This window comes from Spermophilus citellus, assembly GCF_964194105.1.
Source record: "Spermophilus citellus genome assembly, chromosome: 18".
In the NCBI taxonomy this organism is placed as follows: Eukaryota; Metazoa; Chordata; class Mammalia; order Rodentia; family Sciuridae; genus Spermophilus; species Spermophilus citellus.
Genome location: NC_138200.1, coordinates 8,014,228 through 8,020,227, shown reverse-complemented (window position 1 = coordinate 8,020,227; position 6,000 = coordinate 8,014,228). Strand labels below are relative to the sequence as shown.

Genomic DNA, 6,000 nt, shown 5'->3' with positions numbered 1-6,000 from the left:
GAACCACATAATCTTACTTTATATCAATATGAGAACGATTTTACTCATTCTTATCTATGATCATATAGTTGGTAATGTGGATTTGTCACTTTAAATCACTTCCCATTGTTGAATATTTAGAGGTGGTTTTCAATCATTTGCAATGATAAATAATCTCCAATAATATGCATATATCATTTGGCATTTTAGCCAGGATATATTTTTTAGTTGTAGATGGACACAATACCTTTATTTTATTTATTTTTATGTGGTGCTGAGGATTGAACCCAGGGCATCACACATGCAAGGCAAGTGCTCTACCACTGAGCCACAGCCCCAGCCCTAGCAGGGGTATTTTTGGAATATCACCCCACAAAGGACAAATGCAGGGTGGCCAAGAGACAGATGCATATAAGATTTTGGTATTGTGCCTAATGTTCCTTCAAGTTAATATGCAGAATGCAAACAAACCAGACTCGAAGGGCTGACCCTTTACTGTGCAAGGGGACCGAGCGTTACAGCTCTGAATGGCCTGCTGTGTGGAAATTGATCCACTGCAGATTGTCGGCCAAGGTCTTATGCTTCTCTGTTGATTGGTATTGCTGATGACTCATGGGGTACAGAATGCCAGATACCCCGGAACCCAGGGGACTGAGAACCAAATAGCCATTGTGGTTACAAGGCATCCTAATGGCCTGGCAGACCGTCCTGACCCCACAACTGCCAATTTCACCTAAGACTGAATGAATGGCAGGTGGCCTCAGATCAGCCCCTGCATGGAATAAGCATTCAGGTGGGAGTCTGTGCTCAGAGCATGGAACTAACATGGCCTGTCACAGTGGTGGGTGCCTGTAATCCCAGCAGCTCTGGAGGCTGAAGCAGGAGGATTGTGAGTTCAAAGCCAGCCTCAGCAACTCAGTGAGGCGCTAAGCCACTCAGCAAGACCCTGTCTCTAAAATATAAAAAAGGGCTCAGAATGTGGCACAGTGGTTAAGTGACCTTGGGTTCAATCCCAGGTACCAAAAACAAAAGAAAACAGAACTAAATGTGGGAGGGGCGCACGAGGCAGGAGCATTCCTGCGAGCATATGCTTGCTCAGATTAGTGTTTAGGAGGTGCAGTGAGCCTGGATCTTCATGGCCCTTTTCTTCCCCCTAAGCTCTCCTTGTCGACCTCCTTCAAGGGACACAGAAAAGCTCAGACTGGCTGCTCTATTGGTGACACTTTGTCTAGGAAAAGTCTGCAGTGGACCCCCCCCCCACCAAAGGGCACAGTGGTTCCCAGCGACTGAGGGTGGCTCTGCCTAAGGCTGGGGTGGCCAGAGCACATGGGGCCAGGCAGGGCCTGTCCTCAGATGTGCCCTCCGAGGTCTGCACCTCTGGTTAAAGAGACTATGCACAGGGGATTCTGCCGGGTCCCCCTGCTGCAGTGACAGATCCTTTCCACTCCTCATCAGGGCCTGGGGGTCAAATGAGGTCACAGAGCGTTGTCTGAGGAACCCCAGGTCTCACTGTGGTGCTAGTCATTTCCGAATCAAGCCTGGCTCTCCAGCAAAGGTAGTCCCCAAGACTGAGGTGGATCCGGAAATCACAGGGAATACACAGGTGCTGTATACTGAACTGTGTGACCCTAAAATTCATAGTGAGGCCCTGGTCCCCGACGTGACTCTACTGAGACACAGTCCTTGAAAGAAGTCACGGAAGTCAGATGAGGTCAGAAGGGTGGGGCCCTGGCCCATTGTGAGGACACACCTGGGATGTGTGAGAACACAGAAGACGGCCCTCTGCTAGTCGTGGAGAGAGGCCCCAGGTGAAAGCAAGCCTGCCGGCACCTCGAACCTGGACTTCTGGCCTTCAGGACTGTGAGACAACCCCTGTGGTCACCGACATGTCCCTGTGGGTGGTGTCTGGTTACGGCCCCCAGTACACTGAGAGAGCACTGTCCACCAGGGGAGACTGGCACATCCCCAAAGCTGTGAGTCAGGATGAAAGAATTTAGGGAATGAAGACAGACAGAGGCAGCAGCACAGCCCAAGAAGCCATAAGCCATCCCCCTCCCCGGCCCCCCGCCAGGGGTTGGGGGTTACTGGAGATTGAACCCAAGGGCACTTAACCACTGAGCCATATCCCAGCCCTATTTTGTACTTTACTCAGAGACAGGGTCTCACTGGGTTGCTTAGGGCCTCACTAAATTGCTGAAGCTGGTTTTGAACTCACAATCCTCCTGCCTCAGCCTCCTGAGCTGCTGGGATTACAGGTGTGTGATACCGCGCCCAACCCCACAAGCCATCTTATGGTCATCTTGGGGGTGAATGTGGACAGAGGGGAGAAGAGTCTGATGGCAGAGAACCAGACCTTGAATGAACCTCCTGTGAATGGAGTGTTCCTAGGCCCTGAGCCACCCTCCCTCTGGGGGGGGTCAGACTGCCTGTGGCTGCAGCAGAGTGCCCCCCACTGGCCACCTCCCAATGGCAGAAATGTATTCTCTTACAGTTCTGGAGTTGAAATCCAAAATCGAAATGGCGGCAGGCAGTTCCTTCTGAGGCTCTGGTGGTCAGTCGCTCACCTAGCTTCTGGTGGCTGCCTGCAGTCCTTGGCACTCTTGACTTGTAGACCCCTCCCTCCAATTTCTGTTGTCATTGTCATATGGTATCCTCCCTTCTGTGCATCTGTGTCCAGATTTCCTCCTCTTATGAGGACACCAGCCATTGGACAGGGCCAACCTATTCCATTATGACCTCATCCTAACTCCTGACATCTACAAAGACCTGAATTCCAAATCAGATCACCTTTAAAGGTCCCAAGGGTCAGGACATCAACATGTATTTGGGTGGAGAGGCACAAGTCAACTATAATAGGACCTCACAGAGCCAAAATGGGAATGTTGTTTTAGGACATGGTGACCTTCGTGGATGTGGTTGTGAACTTCACCAAGGACACGTGGACCCTTTTCAGAGGAATCTCCTCGAGGACATGATGCGGGAAAACATGGCATCCACAGCCGAGGATGCTCCTCCTGTATTTAGTCAACAATGGGACCAGTGCTGGTTCGGTACCTCCTATGTCCTGAGAGGTATGTGAGAGATGGGAACGGGGTTGTTAAGTGACAGACACAGCCTCTGCCCCCCAAGTAGTGGACATTGGTTTTCCCCAAGAACCTGGAAGCCTGTCAATGACATGACATTTTCATGCCTTTCATGATGAACAAGCCTTTGTGGGGTCCACAAGTGGGTGTAAATGGAGCCCAGGAACAGGGTTACTCTAAGGCACTAAGCTCACTTAGTCTTGGGTTCTTCCCTTTCCCATCTTTTTGTCACATATGTTGGATGGTCATGTGTAAAGAAATCCACATGGGTGCCGCCATTTTTCCTTTCACCCACCTTTGCTTGGGAGGAAGAATGTAACCCTTGTGCCACTTTATTTCAGATTGGGTGACTCAATGTAAAACCAAAGACCGAACCTCTCAGCCAGATGTTCTTGCTACAAGAACATTTCGTGAAGCCACCGGCTGTCTCACTGGCAACACGTGGTGGCCTTCCCCGTTAGAAGACCAGAAGTGCCACAGCACAGAGGAGCCACAGAAGCCAGGGGAGCAAAATGCAACCCAAGCTGCAGCTGCCCAGGGCAAAGGCGTATCTCCAGCTGTTTCCTGTGGGTGTCACCAAGTGAGGGACAGCTTGAGGCTTGTGCCTTCGCAGAGAGAGTCCACAATAAAATACATCCCGCCGTGTTCCTGGAATATCGTGACATATTGTCCCATCTTAAACAGTCATCAAGAATTACCTAAAAATGATGGCTGTGATGGCATCTGGTGGCAGAACGGGCGGCTGGTCCCGCAAATGAGAACATGCACAGAGCCGAGATCACACCCGTGGATGGACAGTCAGAACCACGTGCGTCGTGGACATGATAAAATTGACACGGGAGTGGATATTCAGCTGTGGGATGCGTCTGGAAAAGCCTTCAGTGGAGACAGAGTCCCCAAGGCACCCAGGATTCCCAGTGCAGGGAGAATGCTCATTTCCAACCAGTGTGGAAGCAACTTCAGTCACAACCCAGCCTGGACCTTGCAGGGAGGATCCTCCCGTGTGAAGACAGAAGCTAAGAAACCAAGTGGGAAAACCTCTGCCCACGCTCACCATTCCAGTCCACGCAAGAGAACCAATACTGGAGTGAAAAGCTACAGGTGTCGCGAGTGTGGCCGAGCTTTTGTCTACCAGTCCTTTCTCAGGAGACACATGGACATTCACACAGGCGAGCAGCCCTACGAATGCGAGCAGTGTGGGAAAGCCTTCAGGTACTCCCTGCACCTCAATAAGCACCTGACAAAGCACATTGTGAGCAAGAACTACGCCTGCCCGGAGTGTGGGAAAGCCTTCCCCAAGTCCTCAAAACTCACCGCGCACATCAGGACACACACGGCGGAGAGGCCCCATGCGTGTGAGGAGTGTGGGAAAACCTTTACTAAGTCTTCAGGGCTCCAGAGGCATCTCAAGACTCACAGATGAGAGGCCCCCTGCAGATGGAAGGAGGGTGGGGTCGGCTTCATGAAGGGTCTTGCTGTCCTGGACAGGCCAGGAGGACAGACTGGCAGGAAGCTCAGTGAGTTAACCTGCAGGGGCACATCGTTCCAGAACTCTCCAGTGAAAAGCCCCTCCCAAAGGCTCCACCTCCTCCCCATAGCGCCACAGGCTGGGGGATGTGAACCAAGTGTGTTATTTGCATGTATTAATATACCTTAAAACCATATTCTGTTAATAAAAATGCACTTAGATGACTCCACCCCAAGATGACCGCATCAATCCAGTCACCAAGGTGGAAGCCTCAGGCCTGATCACCTCCTTAAAAGTCTCGACCCTCCACACCACGGCATTGGGGATTCAGTCTCCAGTACTGGAGCTTTGGGGTACACCTTCTGGCCACAGCAGACTCCATTTGCCTCTACTGTGTTCCTCCAACTGCATGTGTGTGTGTGCACGCGTGTGTGCACGTGTGTGTGTGTGTGTGTGTGTGTGTGTGCACGCGCTGTGGTACCAGAGACTAAATCCAAGCCTGCTCTGCCTCGGAGCTACATACCCAGACCTTTTTAAATTTTATTTTCTTTGGGGACAGGGTCTCGCTAAATTGCTGAGACTGGCCTTAAACTTGCAGTTCTCCTGTCTCCACCGCTGCCATCTTGGGGATTACATGAGTGTGCCCTGTCCCAGCTCTGTGATCAAAGTATGTTATTTGCACATAGGAATACACCATAAAGAAACCCATGTTCTATAAATAAAAGTGCACTTATCAAATACTCCACCCCCAAGAATGGAGGGTTTTTTGATTTGGGGTTTTTTGTTTTTGTTTTGGTTGCTTTGTTTTGTTTTTGGTGGTACTGGAGATTGAATCCAGAGATGGTGTACCGCTGAGCTACATCCCCTAGCAATTTTTTATTTTTATTTTGAGACAGGTTTTCTCTTAAATTGCAGAGGTTGGCCTTGAACTCACGATCCTTCTGCTTTGGCCTCCTGAGCCACTGGGATCACAGACGTGTGCCATGCACCAGCTCTGCTGCTTCTTTCTACTTGCATAATAAGATGTTTTCTCTGCTTACATAGGAACACCCAATCTGTACCTGAGCCAACCCCCTGCTCATCTAATTCTCACACACACCAGTACCCCCACATACACCTAAACCCCTCCCCCCAGCCTAAATCACCCTGGGGCCAGCTACAAGGGACAACCCCTACCACAAGCTCACCAGAATTACACCTGTCAGTCCCAAGCTGTCTGCCTGCCTTCCTGGCCGTTCCCAAGGAAACCCCAGTGCAAGCCGGGGCTTCCCTTCATCCCTGCTTCTGCCTCTTTGAGCGCTTCCCCCGTGGCCCTGTCTGGTGGCTTGGCGCTGGGGCTCCTCCAGGAAAGATGAAAACAGTCGCCCTCCTGTATCCAGGGGCTCTGCATCTGCAGGTTGAACCAACCGTGTATCAAAAATAGTCTTTAAAACAATTGTGTCTGTACTGGGTGGGCACAAGCACCTGCAC

The 6,000-nt window shown here is 50.9% G+C and overlaps 1 protein-coding gene across 1 annotated transcript; it reads left to right on the top strand.

The window, feature by feature from the left end:
• Nucleotides 1-3,387: 3,387 nt before the first annotated feature.
• On the top strand, nucleotides 3,388-4,621 carry ZNF114 (zinc finger protein 114; the record flags this gene model as incomplete). Its single annotated transcript, XM_081273678.1, has 1 exon — nucleotides 3,388-4,621. A coding segment is annotated over one exon (1,098 nt), but the record flags the coding sequence as incomplete, so codon positions are not given.
• Between the last annotated feature and the right edge of the window lie 1,379 nt (nucleotides 4,622-6,000).